Raw genomic sequence first — 22,788 nt, 5'->3', positions numbered from 1 at the left:
TTTTTATTTTCATTTCTGGTTTTGAAACATGCTCAGGATTATTCTTGTAAAAAGTGCATGAGTGAATAAAAACAGAACAACACAAAACAACTTTGCTAATCAAGTAACTTTATTTCAAAAATCATCAGCTAAGAAATTACACAAAAAACAGAACATAAATACCAACTAACAAGACAGTCCAATTACATCCAAATCATTCTGAGTGAAAGGAGGGGAAACACAAGTTGAATATCAAAAAAAAAAAAAAACGGACACACATTTGACAAGAGTTACATTTCAGCTCCCAAATCTGCTGAAGCTTGGACTTAAAATGAAATAAAGCAACAGGGAAATAACTATCCCATGTTAGAAGAATAGCAGCAACACTTTGAGCGGTTTGTAAACAACCACTGGAACATCATCCCACACAGCTCTGTGGCACTTGAAGGTACTTCCCAATTACAATCACATGTCCAATGTGGACTGGGAAGGGAGGGAAACCTGCTGGTGTACTGAGTCACCTTCTCTCCTGCTTCAACCAACGACAGCATCAAATGTTCGCAGTAGAGGAGAGGCTTTCAATTTGCAGCATTATCGGGTCAAGGGGGATAATGTCATACTACATTAGTGCAAAAGACAAGACAGAGGTAATTTTTTTGTAGGACATACAGATATCTTTAGATATTTACACACAGAACGGCAGAATGCCACAAACTAACAATCAGATTTAGAGTTTCACACCACAGACTCTGAAAACTTAAATACTAAAATTACATTTCTTCTTCCGTCATGTGAATATCGGAAGTGAGCTTGTGATTCAAAAGACTTAAATATCAAATCTTACACAGTGCTCTGATAGATATTAAGCATATAAAGGTTTGGTGTGCGAGCTAAGTACAAACTGTCAGTCGATTTATGATTGTCTCTGGCCAAAACCTTGCAGCTGACTGTGCTGGTCAGACATGGACACAAGTTTCAAGCCTCTAACTGTAATAAATAAAAACGCACTTCCAGAAGATACAGAGGAAAGCTTGAAAGCTCCTGTTTTACAGCCACTTGAGTGTGTGGTTGCCAGGTGACTAAACTTGGAGTCCCTCCTACTGTTCGGACACACATTCCTGAAGGATTTCCATCTCCACTTGGACACAATGTGCACCCACTGTCCATCTACTAAGGAGGGCCTGGACAGAGTTGCTCCACTGGGAAATGTTACCAGATAAATACAAAAGAAATGGACTGGTAGCAACTGTGTAGTAAAACATTAATCTGTCTGGCACTTGAGCCTACTAAATCTCCCAAAGTCATGTCTCACAACAGAGCACTTATAGATACTTTTTACATTCTTACATAAATCTGGTCCACAAAATAAGGAAACGCAAGGGGCTCACTGAGGATACACAGTAAACAGTGCATGAACATCTGCAAGGTGTTCAGCTCATTCTACCCAAAACTAATTCACAAAGATTTCCTAAATTTCAAAACTGCTTAACATACACACGATATATATTAGTGGATTTCCCTGAGATGGTTCTGCCCAGGCAAATAATTACAATGAGCTTTTAAAATCAGCAATGTTGGTCGTATCATTGGCAAATAAAGATGTCGCAATGAATCAAGTATAGATATTATGAAGCCTGTCAGAGGTGCATTTATTTAAGTATTTTAGTACCTCTGTAAATCATCGTCATCTCATGTGTAGAGCTCCCACTGAGAGTGTTTAAAGGGCATTTAGTGCAGGCTTCACTGTGTAGGTGTTGTAGTGATCAGAGTATAGTTGTACAGTACTTAATATCACTTCCCCCTTCTTGGTTTCATTGTGTGCACAATGGTGCGACACCTGGGTTTGTGGGGTTAGAGCTGAATTTGAGTGTCACGTCTCACACCAAATATCCCTCTCTGAGATCATCTGGTGTCACCGCAGCTCTCCTGACACCCTCGCTGGGCCTCAGGCCGCCGCCACGCTTGGAGGCAGAGTGGACCGTTCTAAAGTCTCGGGAGGAGGGAGTTTTGGAGGGCCGAGCTCCAGATGAGGCCCTGGATGATTCAGGCTGCCCACTGGGCTCCATGACTGTGTTAATGACTGGTGGGGAATAAAGGAAATTGTAGGTTTAGATGATTATTCAAGCCTTATGAAAATTATTAATGATTTGTATTTTGTTGATAAAAGTTCAGGCTCACTCACCCTCAAGTTGTCGTTGAACTCTCCTGAGTTCTTTCAAGATGGACGATATTTCCTAAAATACATATTTACATGCTCAAACAATAATTGGCACCAATTGGCATTAACTGAACTTGACAAAATGACAAAACTAAGTCACCCACCTTGTTGGAGGTTTTGACGTTGGGAACATCATTGTCAGAATTAACTTTGGCCTCGATTTCTTGCCAGATATCCACCCTGTCCTGGAACAGCACCCTGTGTACATGATGTTTTTCTTTTTCATTATCTTTTTGTTTCTATTTTATATAAAAGTTGGAAAGAAGAGCAAACTGTGGCTACATCTCACAATGTGAACTTTGAAACATTAAGAATTTTATCTGCATCTAATCTATTGTGAAGACGTCATCTCAGTCCAATATTGTCGGTTAGACTATACATCTGTGTGCGGACTCACTCACAGTATATTAATAGGATTACAGGCTCAGTGCCATCTGGTGGTCAGACAGGATCAATAAAGTTTTCCATCAAACCAGATTAAGCTTGAGAACAAAGGATGTTTGTCTATGCTTGCTGTGTGTTTTCTCCACATCTTACTTTATTTTGTCAGCGAGCTGCTCAGTGTTTTCTCTGATGGCCATGATGACCTGAGACACAGGATTCAGCATCAGACTGTCCACAACGACCTGATGATGAAATACAAATCATTTTATCATATCCAGATCCCTCAGTGCTGACATGACAGAAACAGGGGCTTTAAAAATGATGTGAAGCCGCATCAGACCTCGTCTTTGCTCCGAGCTCTTTGCCTTGAGGTCTGGTCATGGTCGCTCCAGCTCTGGTCTAGCTCCTTTGCAGATGTGGTAATTGGTGGGATTCTCTGGTAGTTTAATCCAGCCTCTGGAATATGATGAACCAGCTGCAACACAATCAGACAGTCAGAGAAATAAGAGTTAAGGTTTATAACAGACAGAGAGACAGGTAGTTCTCCAAGGATGATGTTAAGACGATTATACCAACCACAAGCAACTACTTTAACTTTTAAAAAGAGCAATATGTTACATGTATACATTGCAGATCTGGATGACCAAAATAGATCACTGTGCTGTACAGCAAACTGCAATAAAAGCACTTAGAGATACTTCCTCTTTAAAGGGTGTCGTTACCAAGGGCAACATCATTACATGGTAATGTTTGATGTACCTGTTCATGAGCAGTCACAGTGGAGATGGGTGTACCGCTCTCCACTCCAGGGTTTTGTGGATCACCATCACCTGCCACATCATGGATCTCTCGGGCCAGGATAGCCAGGTCTTTAGCAAGGTCTTGACTCAATCTAACAGGGAGGGAACACATGTCAGAAAGATGGCTAAGCAACCAAATTGCCATCACTAATTTAACCTTGTATTAGCTCCAAGGGACATCAGTTTAAGTTTAAGAAATCATATTACACAAGGAAAAAACTCAGTTCGTGCTATTCCTTACCGTGCAATCTCAGCACTGTGGTTGGTCCAACTGTGCACAGCCTCTCCACCTTGGTTCTCATCCTCAGACTCTCTGTTGCGGGATTTAGGACGCAGGGCGACCACCGGCTGAGGCCGAGAGCGAGGCTGATCACGTGGGTTGTTGGAAGCTGAGGAAGGTTGGGAGCGTTTGTGTTTAGGAGTGCTCTGGTTTGAGTCGTACTCCTCATCTGAGGTAGAGGTATAGTCAGAGCCTTTCTGACGTCTTCTCGAGCCTTGGCAGCGTGAATTGGTTTGAGTTACAGAGGGTGAGGATGGAGAAGACGGTAAACAACAGGAGAAAAGAAAAGATGCCAGGAGGGGAAAAAAAACACCACCAAGTACTTTAGATGCTGTCACCACAATCCTTCCCAGAACCAGAGACAGAAAAATTGCTGTGGAAGAGCTCATTTCTACAGTAAAACTTGGCAACAAAGGTTTTCATTTTTGAGATTCAAAATATTTTACACACTGAAATGAGACATGACTTCCACAGCTGAGTACCAATGTCCATATAGAGAAGACTACATTGTATAGCAGAGCACATGGTTAGTATTAAAATCTTCATCAAAGCCACAGAATCCCATTAATGATCACAAACTGCAAACTTTTTTGCAGATGAAGGACTTTTTGTAGCCTTAACTCATCTCTTGTGTACATCCTTTTTTATCTGAGCACCAAAATACCACACAGAGGGGAAAATGCCAACAGCCACTGTAACAGCAGTGCTGTTTTAGTGGCTGTTGGCATTTACTGTAACAGCAGTGCTGTTTTAGTGGCTGTTGGCATTTTCCCCACTTACAGATTCCCAAATGACACTTGTATGACAGTACAGATCCCAGTTGTTATTTCCTGAAACAAACAGTATGAAAACTATAAATGTATCAAACCAATTCACCACTGTGGTTGGTTGTAATGCGTCCAATCCAGACACAAAGTCACTTTTTTTCCAATTTACTGGAGTAACCAGTAAAATATATGTTTACACTCAATGAAACAAGTATTTATGAGTGTATGTATCATACTCACTCGCTGTGCTGCCAGCGTATTTGGCACTGCTCGAACGTCCACGAGTGACAGTTGTCCTGTTGAGCGCTGCTTTCTGCGGCCTTTCTACTGGCTTGGGCCCCGGTGCAGAGGCCCTTCGAACTGAGCTGCCACCAGACTCGGTGCTGCGATTGGAGAATCCTGTGCTCCTGCCTGTCAGCTGTGGGGCAGAGGAGGCCTCTGTGTCGCTGGGTGTGTTGAACGAGCTTGTCCGCTTACGAGGCATCGCCAGCATATCCAATCTGGAGAGTTTCTTGGGTTCCTGAGGCTGCTTAGCTGGGGCATTACCTGCCTCCTGGGCCAGCCTATCCGTCTCCGTGCCCTCATTGTCCGAAGCTTCTCCTAAACGAGCCCGGCGCAGCATGGATGCTCTGGTGGGTCTTGGGGCAGACAAGCTATTTGCTCGACTCAAGGCCTGCGATATTCGGGTGGTCTTGCCGTCGTCCTTCTGAAGGGGCACTGTATATTTTTTGAGGGTTTGGTGGTTGTTGGACTCTTGATCAGAGTACGGTAAACTCTGAGGGTCATCACTTAGGTCCGTGGAACCACATTTCCCGACACTACGTCTCAGTCCAACTGGCCTCCTGAGGGACTCGGTCTTATTATTGCTGTCTGCCCTCTGAGAGCGCCGCTTTTCTGATACACTGGACAGTTGAACTGAGTCCTGACTGGCTACACTCGCTGAAGAATACTCCCTCTGGAGGCCACTAACATAGGGCTTTTTAGTCCCTGTATTTTGCCTGGTCTTGCTGCTCTGTTGGCTGACTGTGCTGGAGGTGTCCACATCAGACTCCCCAGAAAGAGAGTCCGCTATGGGAGAAGGTGTTGGACCTGATTGCCCCGCTTGGAGTTTGGCCTCCAGGACAGCAAGAACATCTTCCGTCTCTTTGAGAAAAGAGTGGGTGTCCTGATTGCAGGACCCTGATTCAGGGTCTGTCTCTCTCTGAACAGGCTGGCTAGTGATGTTGGGCAATCTGGCGTTGCTAGGACGCTCCTTGGTGAAGCTCTCTTGTCTGATTAATGGGGATACTCTGCCCTCTCTGGACTCTGGACTCTGTGTCCCCTGGCCCAGGAAAGGAGCTGACATACTAGACCTGATTTTTCCAGAATCTTGGTTGCTTCTTGGTTTAGTCAGGGTGGCTGTTGAGAAAGTTTTGCCTGCATGTTTTCGTTCACTTTTAGGAGTACTGGGTTTTGAACATTCACGTTCAGATTTGGATGCAGCCTCCTCTGACCCAATGTAAAAGGATGTAGGCTTGTCTGGGAGTCTGACTTTGTCCTCATTTTTCTTCATCTCTTCTGTGTCTGACAGCGGTTGCCTCCTTTGCTCTCTGACGGAACCATCATCTGACTTGCTGGCGTCACTAAGGCTGTCGGGCTCTACATCATCCTGCACTGACAACCTGTCAAGGCCATCCTGAGAGCCGGGGGCCACTGAGCTCTTGCCTTCTACATCAAACGTTGAATGCAGGTCATAATGAACATGAATGCTGGGAGTTGAGATGTCACTCTTCTCCCCCAGTGGTAGCTGTGGCAGAACACGGCGAGTTCTTGAACCATCCGAGTCAACGGTGTCGGGGTGTCGGCTGAGCGTGGCCTTATGGATGATGGTGCCTCGTGCTGAAGTGAAACAGTTTTAATGCATATTAACCACACATGCTTAAACCGAATATCATTCATATTCATCAGGGCGTCTCATTATCATTTCAAATAGAATCGTGTCTCGTCAGGTGGCTTACCCCCTCCCGACAGCGCCATCTGGGGAGGAATGTCAAAGAGGCCAGACGAAGGGCCAGATTCTGTGTAGCTGTCTGCCAAGCTGGCCCAGCAAGACATCCACTTAGGAGCACCTTGTATCACGGGACCTGCTGGCTGAACCTGCATGAGACAACATACAACTTATTTATTATCTTTAAAAGAGAGAGAAGAGAGCAGATCCTCATTTTTTGATTTCTTTAGTTGGGCACACCATTAAAATGAATAACAAACAGAAGATACAACACATCAATCTGTTTGAAGTAAAGTCTGACTGATACTAGATTTTTTGGGGATGATACTGACATTAGAAACTTTAAAATTTAGACAATACAGCCAATAGCAGCCAATACACATCCTTCTTTTTTGCAATTATCGTATAAACGTTTTCTTATCGGTGCATATCCAACAATGCATATGCCGATTACAATATATCAGTCAGGCTTTAGTTTCATGATTGATTTTTTAGTACATTTTTTGCAAAAACATCGATCTTTTTACTTATATTTGGTTAGGAAGAAAAACCAAAACAATGAGGAACCCAGAACCTGTGAGGAAAGATGCAGCAAATCAAAATATTTTGAAAGATTCACCAAAAAAAGAAAAAAGAAACCCGCAGAAAACAAATTAAGACAGCTATGCCCCTGATTTTTGCATTTTTACTTTCATGGTTACTGCCCCACCACATTGATTAAATTACGAAAAAATTATTATTCTGATCGCACCCAGAGCAGGAAGGTTTACCTTTACCAGACTCTGTCCCTGTTCTGGAGCTGGCCTCACCTCCCCACAGCTATTCTGCCTATGCTGATCCCTGCTCTGAACAACACCAGGCCTAAACGCTGACGATGTTTCTGCTTCGCTCTGGTTGGTTTGCTCTGGGCTCTCAAAAACGCCAAACACCTGTCAGGAACAAAGCAGTGCAAGTAGATAAGTGCAGGAATGGAGAAAGGTGGGACTGCCAACGCCCGTGGCTCATACTGAGCCCACTTACTTCCTCCACACAAGATGTTACTATTTTTAGCCATTTGTGTTTATTAAATGGAGAAAAAAGCCTTGCCTGGTCAATCTTGCTTCGTGCATCTTCTAGCTCTTTATCTGGGACATCTGTTTCAATGGTGTAAGTTCCTGCATCGCTCAGACTATCCTCCTCTTCATTTTTGGGGCCAACACGGGCACTGTTCACCTCTGCACTCTGAGAGACCAGGGGCATCACAGGGGCATTGAGGGGAACAGGCTGGTGGATAGGAGAAGAAGTCTGTGGCTGGTAGGAAGCATTAGATGGAGGAGGACTTGTCTGTGACGTTACCACTGTCTCCGTTTTCGCTGCTGTAGCAGGGCTCGATGTGTTTTTCTCCCAGCTGGCAGAGGAGGACTGCTTGGCTTGTCTGAGGAATTCAGCAGTAAATTCCTGGGCGAGTTTGGATCTCCGGCCTACACTGCTAAAGGGCCGTACAGACACAGATGATGTGGAGCGAGAGGAATAGTTGGTGCTAATCCGGTCCTCTGTCTTCTCCCTTCGCAGAGAGCCAGCTCTTTGGGGGCCTGTGGAAGCAGGGCCCTTCAGGGGGATGGTGTATCGTTGGGTTGGGGGTGTGGTGGAGGCTGGAGATGGGACTTGTCTTTCACCATTCGGGCTTGAGCTCTTCCTTGCCTTCTCCAGCTGGACCTTTAAGGCTGAGGGCTCAGGTGGGGATGTGTTATTGGTGAAGGACTGGGAACGCTTCTTTCTTATCGGGTTATTGTCAAAGAATTCAATGACAAAGGCCTGTTGAGGCTCAGCCTTGCTAAGATTGGGTAAGGACTGGGGCTCTGGTGGAGAGGAGGACAAGGGTTCCTCAGAGTCAGGGGAGGCAAAGCGTTGAGGTGGGGAGGCTCTGAGGGGTCCAATCTGCGGTTCTGATTGGAGGAAATCATTTACGCTGATTGAAGGATCCCCTGAATCACTGTGGGTACCATCTTCACGGTGGTTTCCTGATGATGGAGCAACAAGTTAGCTTGCAAGCTAGCACATTACACCAACCACACATAAACAGCCTTTTCATGCATGACTCACCTCTGGTGGTCTTTAGAAGTGATGGATCACTGTTTGTGCTATACAAGTCTTCAGCATGTGACCTCCTCCTCATCATGCTAGCATTGCTTTGGACCAGCCAATCTGCAACTTTGCTTTCAGCAGACATCACCTCACTGGGTGCAGTGACCACCTCTGCGGAAAGTTGCTTGCGCTGCTGGCGGAAAGAAAACTTGGTCACGTGGTCCTTGATTTTCATTTTACCTGGCGTGCATTCATCGAATTCGATGGTGAAGGAGGCGTGGCTTTGGACTGCAGGAGGTGTGGGGGTAGAGGGGACAGACTGAGAGGGATCTGGAGTGTCCTTGGTGGGAACTTCTTGAACCTGTGACTCGGCCCTCTTGTCAGGTCGTGGTGGGGATTCTTTTGTCGGTATCTCAAAGTAGCTGGGCTCCCGGCGGTAGGAGAAGATTGACTTGACGTGACTATCAGACAGAGAACCATTGACCTCATATCTGGACACATCTTTGGCAGGCTCTGTTAGAATTGTAGAGTGGGGAGGAGACAGTAAACACACAGTTGTAAAGTCATCATGAATTCTTGCTACGTGTCTTTCAATTATTAATGATTAATTGCTTAATTTGAAGACTAGGATATTGTGACTAAGTAAGTACTTCTTGAAATTCAATAGTTTAATTGATTCATCATGAAAATAATCTGCAGACTAATCAATGACAAAAAATAATAATTAGTTGCAGCCCTAGAGATGATTGCAGAATCAATAGCACAATCCTGAAACTGGGAGCAACAAAATCCCACAAAGTTTCCAGCTGTTACACTGAGAAAACAAATTCACCAGTTGGTCTTTGGGTGCCAGTTGGATGTGGCCAAATATCACTTTAGGAGCTCAGAGTCCAGCGGAGGGTAGCTGAGCGGGAATAATCTGTTTCAGCCTGGGCAACATGAGGCAAACAATCACCCCTCCTCCCCCCTACAACAGCTTTGAGGGTCATAATCCATCACGAGGCAGACAGGCATTGCCCACTGGCTTGGCATGCTTTGGCCTGGCTAACAGTCCACAACTGGCAGCCAGAGACCTGCCTTGGGGTTGACTCCATCCATCTCTCAGTGACCCACAAAGGGCATCGGATAGCAGTGGCATAGAAAAACATGCCATTACAAATTAGGGTCTAATTCACAGACGTGGGAGGATCTAGTAGAATAGCAGCACAAAAATAAATTTTGCACAAACACCATAATAAAGTCTGTTGCTTAGTTAGAATCTAAGACACATTCTCTGACCTGGAGACCCCTCTGGCGATTTTCCACCTCTGTTCCGCTTTTTGTTGGCAAGGTCCTCATCCTCCCCCCACCAGGACGGTTGGCCATAGAGAGGAGTAGGCTTGGATATTGGAGAATCTGTGGTAGCTAACAGACATACGCACAAAGACAAGCACAGACACAGACAAACACATACCATTAAGTACATGGATACACTCAGGCACAGAGATGGACAGCAGGAAAGAAGAAAGACCCAGACAAATAACTGAGGTATTTATTAGGCGATACATTTGTGTTAGTCACATGATAACACAATGTTGTGTCTGGGTTTAGTCTTGCAACAACAAAAATGTTGCGATACACTGGAACTCATAAAGACATAGTGTTTCAATACCCATGGCCTTTGGGCTTTATACAATTTCAACACATTCCCATGACAGAGAGAGAATAGTGTGGGCCAAACTGCATCACACAAGCCACCCAAACATAATCCTACTCGTGTGAATCAGGACAAAGTTAATCCTAATCTACAAAAGATAAAAAACTATGTAACATAGCATATAGGAACTGCATGTAAAGTGAGGCTTCGTCTACTCATTGTTCACACACTGCCCTCTGTACAGGTGCAATGATGGTTATTTCCTTGAGCTGTTACTGAACTGGTGTTTAGCCGCTGATTTGCCAGTCAGTCCTCAGATGCCATCCAGCCTATATGACACTAATCAGATAATCTAGATGCCGCTCGTTGGACTGATATATGGGCTAAACGAGCTCTCTGGATCTCTCTTAATGTGAAGGCTTCACAATCCCAAGCATCAACAGCACTTCATCGCTGTTGCCTTGGACACACACAATAAGACATCAACACAGTGACGTGAGAAACAGAGGGACATGTTACTAATTCCTTTCCTCTTACCCAGTGCTCTCCTTTTAGCTAAAGAAAACATGGGCAAGAGTCCCCACTAAAGTGGACTGAGAGCAGTCTTGAATATGTGGCCTCAAGAAAAGTTTAGATTCCTAGATTCTACTAATAGATTCAGAAAATTAGAACCAATTTTGTTGGTCGGTTGGCTAGTAAATTCTTTCGGGTCTTAACTAAAGACCCAGTCATGCAGTGCCGATGTGTACAACATCAGGGAACTTGTGAACGATCCATTTCGTGCCACTTTAGAACATACTAAATAACCTCTAGTCCTGCTCGAGTAAAGTAGGTCTGTCTGAGTCACACACTGTACAACTGGAGTGTCCTGCCCTGTAGACAGCTGGAGGATTGGACACACTCCATATCCTGTGCAGCTGCAGGGAAAAACAAGCAAGAGCACACAGAAAGAGATATACACAGCTTTCTCAGCACTCTACAAGTGACACAATTGTACACGATTAGGGGGATTAACAAAACCACACCAAAACCAATATGAAACATCCAATTCTGGGTAAACAACAACAACAAAAAAACACTGCATCAAGGCCTCCAGTCACACAAATTCAGCTACAGAGAATCAATTTGCATGAAGACAACATTTAGGCTCATCTCCTCTGTGAAGACAACAGAAGTAGACGTCTGTGTAGCACAAGTGCAGCTTTCTTTTCTGTAACATACTATGAAACACAGTCCTTATCTTCTTGTGGTTGCACATTTAGTGAGACCATGGAGGCTGGTTCAGTTATCTTGCTGGTGGACTGGGTCACGGCAACACAGGGCACGGCTGTCACACTGCAGGCAGTACACATGGCCTCAGCATGCACGTGCAACAAACAGTTGTGTGCAGTCACAGGTTTCCATGATCTGCTGTGGTTAGCATATAGCTGCAGGTGATACAAGCACAGTCCCTTGCAAGTCAGAGACTTATTTCCATTTTTTTCAAAGTGCTGCAGTTGAATGACTTATTTGTGAGACACTCATGAGCCCAGTGCTGGAGAGGTCCTATTTTAAGCACCAGTTGTAGTTTTTCTTCTAAGCTCACAGGGGCGATTATGGAGCAGAAAGCACAGAAATTGCTAAATCAACAACAGCTGGAATAGGTTTTTGTCAGTTTGAATGAGCTTCATTCACAAAGAGCTTCTCTTGAACTAACAATTCTCTGACTGTTCCACTGCTGCCTGTACTGTACAACAGGACTTATTCAGTACAGCTTATGGTTGAGAGGGCATGAGAGCCACTGGAAATATAAGCAGCAATAAATCCACCACGAGCCACATGAACAGAAGTGCCAACTTGGCACCAAAAAAAAAGCCTTGATACCTTTCTAATTCTTCCACGACACGTGCTAAACAATCTTTGGCGTGTTTGGCAGCGCCTCTTGTCGGCAGTCAGGCGTGGCTGACAGAGATAAAACTGTGTGTCCTTAACTCTTCATCCCTCAGCTCGTCTGGCTCACTCTTACTTATGTATACTTATTCTGCCAACTCCAGGATGTCAATCTCTATTTCTTTACTGTCACCATAGGATTTGAGCCTCAGCCTCTCACATGGCACCCTAATCTCACAGCAGGGAAGCTCTCGATAAAAGAAGCCACAAGCACTTTATCAAGTGATCTTCAAAGCCAGACAGCACATGGTGACAGGAAAGACTTCCTCTTCCTCGTGTGTGTGCACAAACATATTCAAATCCACTTCAGCTAGAACAGTTCCTCTTGACCTGCTTCAGTTATCATAAAAGCTGCTGCCTTCCTGCTAATGTCTGCTCTGACGGAGTGTGTGTGGGGACAGTTGTTTACCTGTGAGTGAGTGGGCCCTTCGATCAGCCCTGTCCTGCACTTTCACATTGGAGACTTTGCTCTTATCTGGGCTCAGGAGCTGCTGCTGTTTTTCCTTCGCCTTGGCCTCCAGGGCTTTGATAGTAAGCTGCAACTGGCTTGTGTACTTCTCATGCTACACAAAGAGACAGGAGGGAAGCAGGATGTGAGAAGCCTTAGGTCAACAATCAGCACAGATACAACTACCCACAGACATACATAGTCTAAGGAAGAATATCAGACGGGGACATCTGCTGTTTAGAATGAATACTCTTTACAAAACACATGAAATACTTCAAAGTAACAATTTCTCATAATCCTTTTTTTCAGCAATTATACTTTACACTTCTATGCCCTCATTAAACGTGTATTAAGGTGACTAAACCATATTGATGGTATGGAATGGGCCTTTCAACACTATGCAACATTTTGGGGCATCTATCAATTGGTCTAGCAGTAGCACTGTGGTTATTAAGGTGACAAAGGGGACAACAGCAAAGCATCAATGCTTTAAGATCCTGTGCTAGGGCAGTAAATAAGACCTGTTTCAACACTCTGGTTATCCAATGGGTTTCAAAGAACAGAGCTCATAATGATTTGTGACAACTGTTGGCATGGGATCCAAACCAGTTAAGGTCACACGTGTTATATCACATCTTAAGCCTCAAATTGTTTCCTGTAGTTTAACTTAGTACATAGTTAAAAAGTCAACACATGATTTTAACATATGAAAACTATTAATCAATTGTTGCTTTAAGAAGAAAAATAAAATAATTGTCATTATAGTGCTTTCTCCCGTTTGTTCCTTGTTAAACTAAAGCCTTCGTCCTCTTTGAACTTTTGTCGAAATTAAAATATTTAAAAGAAAGTTAGCAATCATGATGACAATCTCAAGTAACTGGCAATGAGCACTCGCTATAATTTCTGACATTTCATGAGCGAAGCGATACCTAAAAATTATTATTAGCCGATTAAGCTATATAACAATAATAGAAAAGTGCGGTTGTTTTAGCATTACAGACAAGGATCCACTGCAAGTATTTCGCCCTAGCCTGAAAGAAGCACACTCTGTCAGTATTACTTACTTTAAGAGCCTCCTCTGGGACCTTGTGTTGACTTTTCTCCAGAATATATACATGAGCATTTGCAGGAGGAGTTAAAGTACACACACATTCCTTCTGTTTTGTAACACAATTTTATATCTCTTATACACAGTACTTATTTATAATCATAGTTCAGTGTCTGGCTTAGGGACACATCTCCAGATGTTTGCTGGCACAGAGAGATAAAGGACAAACATGGAATACAAATTTCTACCTGAATGGTAAATGTACAGTTAGTACTCTCTTCTAAGGAGGTCAAAAGTACCTTCTTCTACTTTTTGCACAAGGGAGGAAAACAGATAAGCAGCAGAGACCTGTTGCAATTCAAACAAGCTCATATCTTCAGCGACTCACTCACTCAAATGTGCAAAAATCACATGCCACTTACTGGTAACAAACATTCCCAAATGTCTCTGTACTCTAGACAGCTTTCTCCCCCACTGTTATCTTAAGTAAGTTTCACCATTCATGAGATTTCTGTTCTGGGGGTCAAAGGGTGCATGTGATTTTCTGTTGACCATAATCTAAAACCCCTGACTGAAAAACCAGAGGGGATTAACATGCCTATGGAGCCAAAGACCACGGGGGGGGGGAAAGAAAAAAAAATTTGTTTCACTGTTCACCAACTTAAACTGTTCCAACTGAGGTAAGCCTGCATTACATGACTCTCACAACCAAAGTTAAGCCAAATATATAACTAAGATTTAAAAAAAAAAAAAAAAAAAAGGATATCATATCCAAAGCGAATGACGTCAGAGAGCTTGAGGGTGATGTAGGTCTGGTCTGGGATTCTTAGATCATTCACAAATGTCTGCAATACAAAGAGAAAAAAGAAAAATAACATCAAATCACAGGTAATTAATGGTGCAAATGGGTTGACTCACAGGTGACAGGCTCTCTAATTCCTCATGGCATGCACCCAGATGCTGTAAGGTGCTTTGCAATTGGTACTTTTCCCATTGAAAGTTAATCCATCGGCAAATTAAAACTCTGATGAGATTATGTTGTTATGCAATGTCCGTCTTGGCTTTTGTGGAATGCTTAATGGCCAGGTGGAGGTATATGCACGCCATGCTGCTTAGTTTGTTGATCGACTTGTCTACCTCCTGCCTAAACCAACAGTAAGTGAGACCAATGTTCCAGAGTTTATCATCAGATCACTAAACGTAAAGAAAAATACTGCTGGAAATGTGCAGAGGAGCAGGGCTTCTACTATACAGACTAAATAAATATAATTGGTGGGAGAAAAAAAAAGGAGCCATGTTGGATTTCAGTTACCGTTCTGCTCTGATTAGTTTGGCTGCAGCTACCATGGCCCAAAGAAACAGTCTCTGAGAACAATGAATGGTTTTCTCCCACTGCTCAACTCTGGATTTCATTGGGATAATGGTGCAATGAAGTGGCAACAGAGCAGTGAAAGGAGGGTGGGAGAAATAGAAAGAATAGGAAGAAAAAAAAGGGGTGACCAGGCCAGCGGGAAAAGTCTCCAGATTACCACTGTTCTACCAACCGTCCCCGTCTCTGGCAAACAGAGAGGTATTTTGTGTTCTGGGCTCCCTGAGGACTTCAGTCTCCACAACAATTCCCAGTCAGTCAGTGGCTGGCTTTATTGCTGTGGGCCGAGTCAGGTAGCCCGACACTAGAGATGGACCCACTCACCCCATTCAAGCTGCCCAGATCCTTCACCATGTGCTCGTCTGTGTTGGTGTCGTAGTTGATCACAGCGTGCTGTTTGTCCACACTGCGAGACTGCGCCAAAAACAAAGCAGAAGCTGTTAGAACTGCACGTTGAATGCAAGTCATTTTTTTCAAGCAAATGTGGGAATTTACTAATTTTATATTCTTTCGTCATTGCAAAGTGAATATTTTTTGGCTGTGGTCCCTTGGTCAGACAAACATCAGAGGACATTTACCCTGGGTTCAGGGAAACTCTATGAACTAACCCCAATCGAATAATTGGCAACTATTAAATTAATCTGCAATCTTTTTTTGCTAATCAATCAGTTTGAGTAATTTTTCAGAAAAAAAAGTCCTAATTCTCTGATCAAGTTTCATTACTAGGAATATTTTGTAATATACATCTTTATTTCTCTAAGACAGTAAACTGAGGAAGCCATAAGGATGTTTCTCCATTTCAGGACATGTTATAGATGAAAAACAACAAATTAATCAAGGAATTGAGAAAATGATCAGCAGATTAACTGACATGAAAATAATCATTTGTCGGAGCCCTTAAAGTATTGATCCTAGATTATGACATGTGGATAAAAAGTGAACATTTGAGCAGAGTCAGACAGACCTTCCAGTGCTTTCACAACAAACAAGCCATAAATATGACCCTAATAGTTCTCATCTATTAAACTCTGCGTGCATGGCTTGAGTAAGTCCTTGTACACATCGCCTACCTGCCAGTCACCAGAAGAAAAATGTGCTTACTTCCAATATGTTTTCGTCAATTGAGTACAAATTGTACTCACAAAAGTGATTCAGACTGACTCGCCCTTTCTTCTCTGCTCATTAGACACTCTGGGCCTCCTGATCACAAAAATCATGCAGACTGAAAGTGACTGCCAAACTCCTAATTATCACCGTCCTCTAGGGCTTGACATAAACTCTTCCACATCACCTCCTAACTGGGACGAATAGCTTCGACTGTCTGTGTTTGGGCCTATTTACTCAGTGGACTTCCGAATAACTTCTTGTAAATACTGCACTGTGTGTGTAAGTACAAGTTTACCGAGCAGTTTACCTACTTGATTAGGTTAACTGCGCATCACGTTGCGAATACATTGTCCCCTTTTACCTCAGAGAAAATGTTAGCAGTGGCGATAACAACCCAGCTGAACTAGACATCATGCACTCACTGTTATTACAGGATGCATTTGGTCCAATTACAGCCATTGATCAGACAACAGTTGTCAAGGAAGAGTCCAAACATTTAAGTTGCAGCCCTCAGCTATGCTACTCAATCTCTGCCTTTCATGCCTAACAGGATTCTCATGTTTCAGAAATTAGACTGTGGTTTGAAGGGAGAAAAAAATGCACTGCACTATGAACAGAAAAACGAAAGATTAAAGGGTTAACGACTACATGGAGCCAAAACCAGCAACGTGCCAATTCGGGAAGTTGTCTTGAGCACTTAAGCAGAGCAATAGAAAAGTCTGCATCATCTCAGGCTGGGAGAAGCTGAGGTTTTTTCCTTGATCCGGCAACGCCTAAATATGGACAAGAGCAACTTTCAATCCAACCAACTTCTGTGGTTGGCACGGTTTTCGAGAGTGTAACACACTGACTGAGTAAAGTATAAACAACTGTTTCTGAGGCAACATTCCTCTTTAAATGGACTAAATACAGAGTGAGGAGAAAATGGGAGGGAGAGTATCATAGAAAGACCACAAAGAAATTGTGTTTATGACATGCGCCGAGTGGAAAAACAACACAGTGGAATGCTGTAGCTACGTTTTAAGTCATTGTTTGAAAGGCTGTCAGGGGCAACTTTGTGTGAATGTGGCAACGTCACCAGGTTACACACACACACACACACACAAACACACAAAGGCATGCAACGAGCCTCCCACTGCTGTTTCACGTATTCATGTGACAGGCTGCCCTGTCGTGTGAGCATTTTTGGCACATTAAGGTGAAGAAGATTCATGTGACGCGTAAAGCAAGCGCTCACGCGTTCTCTGCCGGTCTTGCTCTTAAACACACAAGGTCACACACCTGCAGCATTAACTCGCAATCATCCCGGCCAACAAAGATCATCTCCCTTGGCAACCGGTGGCGTGTGCCAGAGCTGCTGACCAGGAACCATGATGTCACACTCATGTTGGGGCCACGAGTCAAGATCTTCTTAGCATCCTTGGAGGAGACAAAAACAACAAAAAGAACAAAAAAAAAAAAGAAGAAGAAAAGATGAGCAGGAGGCATTTCAGCTACATTTCAGGACACCTGAATGGTTGATCAAAATTCAATACCGGTGCCTCTGAACAATAGTGTCCCAAAAAAGCTTGTGTTATGAAAGCATGCTTTGGTGTGGAGCTTAGTGAGGGGAAGTCATCATCTCACCTAGGTCAGACCTGTTTTTACGAACAATTACAGGACGGCTGTGTTACCACTGCACTGAAATATTGCAATTTAATAACCACCCTGACACATGTTCGTACGTCTGGCAGGTTTCTATGAGTCAATGGAAGATATTAAGCATGCCAACACAGCTCATGAACGCAGAGCTCCTCATTGAATATAAGATAAAGCAGATATAAGCCTTTTTTAAGTGTCCCTTCATGACACATGCTGGGAAACCTGTTCCAAAGCGGCGCCTGTGAGTAACGTTTGGTTCCATTAAACTTCCATATCTCGTGTTGTTAACGTTACTTCCTGTAACCTTGGCTACTATCAGACAGAAGTGCTGCTCATATATTTCATTTAAACCTATTTACTGTTTCGTAATGGCAGCGCTAATGTTGTTTCAAGTTACACCGCGGACTGTTTTGAGTCTGTCGGTGACAGTGGCGCTGGTTAACTGATGTCATGAGCCTCCGGTGGGACCGAAACCAGCTTTTTCCCCCCCAACCATTCGCTCCCAACAAGGACGTACCTTTAATGCCTTCTCCGTTTTACTCCGAAGTGAAGCCAGTGTTTTCACGTCCTAAAGCAGCTGAAATTCGACGGGCGACATGCACGACGACAAGGCCAGGTAACACTGGACAGGTAAATTTCGGAACACACCCTCTTCTTCTTCTTCCTCAGGGAATGACAACCGGATAGTCAGGGCGAAACTCTCCGGCACTCCACCGCCTCTGCTCCTGCCGACACGGTGACGTAGCCCGACAAGTCCCGTCAGACGCTTTACGGGTTTGAACCGATGGGAGGAGCGAGGTAAGAGCTCCCACTCTGTTTGAGTCCCGGGTGCGGAAAAACTCAAGGTGGAAGAAAAACAAACGAACAAGAAGATAACACACCAAAATATGTAATCGAATGTTTCTGTTGTTTCGTATGAGTATGACTTATCGTATACATTATAGCGTATTGACAATTGAACTATATTTCAAAATGTTTTTTCTGTTTTTGTTTATTTCTTTATGCTATTTTTATTTTTGTTTTTGGGCGTTTCATGTGCATAGAAAGCAATGGAATGAGCAAACATATCATTGACCTTTAATTTATAGAAAAATAGCAATACTCTAACCAAAATAAATATCCCAGTAATTAACCAATGAATTATACAAAATAATTCTCGTTAATACATTGTTACTGTATTTTATTCAGTTTTTAATTGCTTAAGTAAAATAACATAGTCTTTTCAACACAATCTGTACATACGAGAATAAAATACTGCATATAAATAATCACAACGCAGAAAGGACCTTTTCACAGTTATTTTATAAACATCATCCCCCCCCCTTGATGCGTTAACGTGTACGCATAATTTCAACGTTGGAATAAGTCGAAGCAGAGCTAATTTTAACTACTTTGCAGTGGAATTTGACCGATAATCTAGCCACACTGATATACTGAGTAGTAGGCAAGATGTACTTAATAAGAACTGTACTCATATGGCAGATTATGTCAAAGGGAGAGAGTTAATAGGAGTAATAGAGATATGATTAATGGCGACACATTATACATGTGTTATATATGTATATTTGACATAGATATTTAAGGGTCAAGAGGGCAGCTTTAAATGGCAAAGTGGCAATAATTCAATTGCAAGCAGCGTGATAATTGAACTTCTAATCCATCTAGTGATTCATCGTCTTTGTAGACGATCTTCGCCCGGATTCACGGAGTGGCAGGACAGCGTTGATCTGTGCTCACGTTGGTACCGTCCGGCGGACTGTGCAGAGAGACAATAATCACACAGAAATCAATTATTCATCAATAATTTACTAATTAATTATTTGTACAATCGTCGACGGGCTAAAATAGCGTTAGAAGTGCCTGTGACTACACACCCAAATAATGATATTGATTTACTGTCGTTATAAAGTGTGTACTGTCTGCAGCGCATGAGACAGCAGTAATTATATTCCCATATAATATCACACTTGTAGTTAAATTCGGCTTGGCAGTACCATCTAATCATACGCTCTCAACTCTAATCAAACTAAACAGCTGGTGGTTTCGTGTGGATATGGAAAATTGATACAAGAGACACATGAGCCGAACACCCGCTAGATGGCGCTGTAGCCTCAACCTACCATGTTGGTATTCAACGCTTGGATTCGTGTCACAGGGTTACTTCAGAATGTTGGCGAGCAAATTCACAAGATATCCAAAAAGAACTTATTATTATTGATTTATAATTATTGATGCATTCATAAGGACATCACTTTAATGCTTCAGCTGGAAAACCTGGGGTTTATACAACAACGTAAATGTGTGAATCAGCAAAGTAACTTTTGCCTATTATCAAGTTATAAAATATGAAATAAATTTAGTGGAGTACAAAGAATTAGTGGGTATATAAATGCATGGAATTGTACTTTAGACAGTACTTGAGTAAATGCACTTAGTTACTTTCAAGCACTGGTACCTGCAGTCAGTACACAAGGAAAAGCATCTCTACGACGTTTTTTATTTCTTACTATACGTAAAAGAATGTAAACAATGAATATTTATGTATCCCACTAAAAAGAAAGGGATATACAGTTTATTTCAGAAATAGAGAGGTAAAGTCAAGGCACTTTTATCCCCCCCAACAACAAAAAAAATCTGCCTCCCGGGATGGACTGTACAGGTGTTGTGTACAGAACAGACATAGTAAACACTCAGGATGATCAAAACTATGGATAGACAGTATGGAGACTGAATCCAAACAGATCTGAGCCACTCAAACTCTCCTCCACCATGGAGGACTGCACAAACACACCAGCGGCAAAGCTCAAGCACGCCATTCACCCAGATAGACAGAAAAGAAACAAACATGCAGAGAGAGAGAGAGAGAGAGAGACATGGGCGACACGCGCAAGGGACGGTGAGAGTGAGGCGAGAAGAGAGGCTTAATCTCCTGGAGGACGAAAGATTCAGATCCAAAACATCTGGAGATGAGGCGCTGACAGCCAGGAGAGAGACGCAGCGGTCCCAGGGTGGCTGATGGTCAGGCACAGACAAGACTTGAGTGAGGAGAGGATGAGCAGAAAGAGAATAGGAAGAGAGCGAGGATACAAACTACAAGACGCAGTAGTTTTTAGAAAGTTTACAGTATTGTCAGAGGGATAAACATGAACTTTAGTGCTGGGTTTATCAGATTCATTGAGACTGAGACTGACCCGCCTGACTGATGAAGGTAACAGGCGCAAGGACGGAAACAAAAGCTGAGTTAATAGACAGGTTTTTGAGTTTGGATTTAAAGGCCTCAGTGGAGACAGACTGTGTGCTGTAAAAAGATCAGACAGGTATTACAGGCCCAAAGGGTCAGAAGCACCTCACGTGGATAGAGAGACAATGGAGAGAAGCTAAAAGTGGTGTAATATGGTAAGATCTTCTAGGTCTAGATAGACTGCAGCTGCAGCATTCTGAACCACTTGAAGGCTTTCCTTATACTACGCCCGGGTGGGTTTACCCTCCGCTTCACCCCTGCTCTTAGTGTCACCACGAGACTTGTAGCTAGCAGGCTAAACCGGTTTCTGAAGGCCCTGACCTCTGTCACACTTAGACGGAAAAACCCTGCATTTCCCCCAACTGCGATCAGGATACAGGTAACGGTTCGTGTTTTATCTTGCCCTGGGATCTCCCCAAGCTTTCACCATCTCCCGCTGTGTTTTTGTTAAATGTGTTTCGTTATGGTTGTACGCTCTTGCTGCAGTGGCAGCAGGGTAGTGCAGTCAGTACGGAGAATGCAAGCGCAAGCACTGTGAGAGGCAGCCTCCTGTCCTGCTGAAGTATCCACAAACAAGATACCTGGCCAGCTCAAGGCCTGTTTTTATGCAGCTGATCTTGTACCAAAAGGGACAAAAGTGAAGATTTTTCTTATTTTTAGTAGCAAATTATAGAATCAGTTTTAGCAGAATACTTTTTACTTTTGTGTCTTACACTGAAAGTAGAATGCAGAAGTCAAATTATGTTGATTTTGAGCTGCGGCTGCTTTTGCATCTCAAAGCTTTAAAACCCCCGTATTCATATATGTTTATGCACTCACTGTATACTGGGGAAGATTTTCCTCTCTAGTACAAAGAAGAGAGGATCTCTGGCTCGCAGGCTGTGTGAGTGACACGTTCCTCACACAGCACAGTGCTACATCACCCAGGGGAGGCCTGTGGCAGAGCTGCATCCCCAGCTCTGCGGCGTGTTTCTGGGCAGTGCAGCTGGAGTCAGGTGAGGGATGGTTGTCAGGTGAGCGCCACACTGGGCCAAGCCTCGGTCTCGCAGTGTGGCGCTGTGTATTGCAGCTGGCCAAAAGACAGACTGTGAGCCCTGGCTGTCAACATCTGCTCCAGAGACTGTACCATCTGCCCGGGGCCCCGGGGGGAGCATCTCTGCCGTCTCAGACCAGCTGCAGAGCCCCAGACGTGGACCTGAGCGGTCCTGCAGAGGCAGAGAACACAGCCAAGACACAGTCTGACTCGCTGAGCGCTGGGACATTAGTCTCACACACTTTAACTGCGTTTTATCTGTGGGGTGTGATCACTGTGAGGTTTAGACAAACAAACTTCCTGCGCCTATTGACTCATCTTTTATGATGCACTGGCAGAGCGAAGGGGCAGCCTAGTGGTGTAGCAACTCAAAGGGGCGCCACGTAGTGTAGTGTACTCAGAATTTGAATATTTACAATATTAATGACTGAGGTAATAATACAAACTTAGAGACATTCATCTTTTCCACAACGGAGTAAACAAGCTGCTCTCAGAGGAAAATAAGTCCCCAGAACACCTTCTGGAGCTAGAAAGGGTCCACCACTTGAAGACAAAGTAAAACAGTATGAAATTGTTTTGTCAGTTAGTTTGTCAAAGAGAGTGTCATTTATTTTGTTTAGGCACAAAAGTTGTGAAAAGTGAGCTAAAGAAATCAAATAGTAAATAAAAACAAAAGCTTAGGAAGATGATCTACTGTGAATTCAAAGAAAGGGCAGGGCATTTGCGCAAAAAACAAACAAACAAACAAACAATTTCATTTTTTTATTTATTTTTTGTTCTGGCCTCTTGAGCTCATTTGTTTTGTCTTCAAGGGCAGAGCTGTAAGATTTCACAATAAAAGTCAAGTCCACACGGCG

General features: G+C 43.4%; 1 protein-coding gene across 4 annotated transcripts; it reads right to left on the bottom strand.

The window, feature by feature from the left end:
- Positions 1-91: 91 nt before the first annotated feature.
- cep170b (centrosomal protein 170B) lies at positions 92-18,416 on the bottom strand. 4 transcript variants are annotated; one of them, XM_037125385.1, is made up of 19 exons: positions 18,175-18,416; positions 17,298-17,435; positions 15,234-15,323; positions 14,307-14,385; positions 13,557-13,615; positions 12,454-12,607; positions 9,758-9,883; positions 8,498-8,992; positions 7,502-8,415; positions 7,186-7,344; positions 6,426-6,564; positions 4,669-6,306; positions 3,623-3,875; positions 3,341-3,473; positions 2,922-3,056; positions 2,735-2,823; positions 2,302-2,395; positions 2,162-2,213; positions 92-2,059 (listed from the first exon to the last, which is right to left on the bottom strand). In XM_037125385.1, exons 2-19 carry the CDS (start codon positions 17,400-17,402, stop codon positions 1,857-1,859), a joined length of 4,917 nt encoding a protein of 1,638 aa, XP_036981280.1. In that variant the 5' UTR covers positions 17,403-17,435; positions 18,175-18,416; the 3' UTR covers positions 92-1,856. The 4 variants fall into 4 exon arrangements, with proteins under 4 accessions (XP_036981280.1, XP_036981282.1, XP_036981281.1 ...); XM_037125387.1 differs by having other exon boundaries at positions 7,225-7,344; XM_037125386.1 differs by having other exon boundaries at positions 9,758-9,874.
- Positions 18,417-22,788: the final 4,372 nt, after the last annotated feature.

The sequence above is a fragment of the Acanthopagrus latus genome, chromosome 16 (genome assembly GCF_904848185.1).
Source record: "Acanthopagrus latus isolate v.2019 chromosome 16, fAcaLat1.1, whole genome shotgun sequence".
Lineage (NCBI taxonomy): Eukaryota > Metazoa > Chordata > Actinopteri > Spariformes > Sparidae > Acanthopagrus > Acanthopagrus latus.
The sequence above is the reverse complement of the archived record's forward strand: the minus strand, read 5'-3'. Positions and strand labels throughout refer to the sequence as shown.

What these genes read in the sequence shown, in the direction of transcription:
- cep170b (XM_037125385.1), bottom strand. Translation starts at nt 17,402, where the DNA reads ATGAGTGTGACATCATGGTTCCTGGTCAGCAGCTCTGGCACACGCCAC. An exon ending in GATGGCGCTGTCGGGAGGGG is followed by an intron (nt 6,307 to 6,425) that starts GTAAGCCACCTG and finishes GTTTCACTTCAG; the next exon opens with CACGAGGCACCATCATCCAT. An exon ending in CTGTGACTGCTCATGAACAG is followed by an intron (nt 3,057 to 3,340) that starts GTACATCAAACA and finishes ATTGTGTTGCAG; the next exon opens with CTGGTTCATCATATTCCAGA.